Consider the following 1,545-nt stretch of genomic DNA (forward strand, 5'->3'; position numbering starts at 1 on the left):
CTCGTTTCACCGCCCGGTCTCTTTACGTCCTGGTAGCAGGCCTGTGTCAACACACACTCACGTGATGACTAGTTTCATTACTGAATGCCCCGTTTTTATACCTTTTACAAGTTTTTTCAAGGGGATTTTTCCTAAGGCCTCTTTAAATAGCATAGTCCTTCGGTAATGATGTAGCCTTTCATTCAAAACTTGCAAGCCCCGAAGGGAGCCAAGCAACTGACAGCTCCTTGTGATCATCCACTTATGGCCAGTAGACTACTTTTTATTCAAAACAATGGCGTTGAAATATTTTTCAAGTTGGTTTAGCATACCTCTGGTTCAGAGTCGAAAGAATCACGTTCGTGACTACGGTTCCCCCTTGCGGTCACGTTACGCCACTAGGAATCTGGACATTGCGTGATAAGACGAAATACAAAGGACTCTCGTTGGATTGCATTTCTCTCACCTTAGTCTGTTTGTAAAATGACGTCGAAAGAGGAGCCTGAGTTACAGGACGAGGGATATCGTTTGAACGTGAGGATCCCTGATTGGCCGTATGAAAAATGGGAATTATTAGACAGCACCAAAGAAGACACGGCAAGATTTCCGCACAGGTCCCAACTTCATTATGCATACGGTCCTTTGTTTCAAGAAAACAATAGCGATAACAATAGACGCCCTTTGGGAGTGTAGCGCTTTGTTTGGTCTTCTTAGAGGTTTTTTTTCTAAGTCCATATGGACTTAAATAAAATCGGTAAAATTTTTGACTGAAATACGGAAAATCGAACATTTTCAACTTAATTTTTGCACTTTTCTAGCAATTTTAGCCATTTGTCAATTTTAAAATAAGCGAAAGAAGTGGAATTTTAAGAAATCTTTGTACAAATACGGTTCAGATTCTCATGTACAAAACAAACGGACCAAATAAAAGTTTGCAGAAATTGAATGCCTACCTTCTTTTTGCTCTTAAAATTGTCCTTCGTTTCTTTGTCAATTCACCAAAGCACTGCAAAGTGTGGGTTTGTTTTCTTTCCTGTATAATGTATGGCTCTTTTCGCCGAATCACGAGCAGTGCATAGAGAGGGCTCTTTATCGCACATTGTACAAATCAGCGATATGCTCAATGATGTTTCCGAATGGATCACTTTTGTTTTGCTGACGCCACAACCACTCCTGTAGGTAGCTTTCGAACAGATCCACGGATGTTCCTGTACGAGGCATACTTCGTTTTACTCCCCACCATGTATTTTCAATGCGCTGCGTGTGGGCAAGCGTGTCTGGGTCAACGAAGTTTAGGCGATGGTTAACTCTGAGATGATGATAGCCCTCGTCTTGTAGGCAATCGTAAGCTTTCCACATGTCGCTCATCACGCGTGTTCCAGGCAATATTTGAGCGCGGATAATTGGCAAGAGTGTCTTTTTATCCCTGCGCTCTACCGGGACAAGGAAGCAGGCCTTGGTTTCCCGGCAAATGCCACCAAAGACCCACTGTCCTTCGATGTAGCGACCTTTGTGATACTTCATCTTGCCAAACTTGGACTCATCAATCTCAACAGTTGTACCAGG

The 1,545-nt window shown here is 42.7% G+C and overlaps 1 protein-coding gene across 1 annotated transcript in view; it reads left to right on the top strand.

Annotated features, from left to right (window-relative positions):
* Positions 1-462: 462 nt before the first annotated feature.
* The window catches only part of LOC138029824 (uncharacterized), a 4,405-nt gene continuing 3,322 nt past the window's right edge, over positions 463-1,545 (top strand). The window contains exon 1 of the mRNA XM_068877648.1: positions 463-567. Coding sequence (XP_068733749.1) covers positions 463-567 — 105 coding nt within the window. The remainder of the gene's footprint in view (positions 568-1,545) is intronic.

Source organism: Montipora capricornis, chromosome 13 (genome assembly GCF_036669925.1).
Source record: "Montipora capricornis isolate CH-2021 chromosome 13, ASM3666992v2, whole genome shotgun sequence".
Classification (NCBI taxonomy): Eukaryota; Metazoa; Cnidaria; class Anthozoa; order Scleractinia; family Acroporidae; genus Montipora; species Montipora capricornis.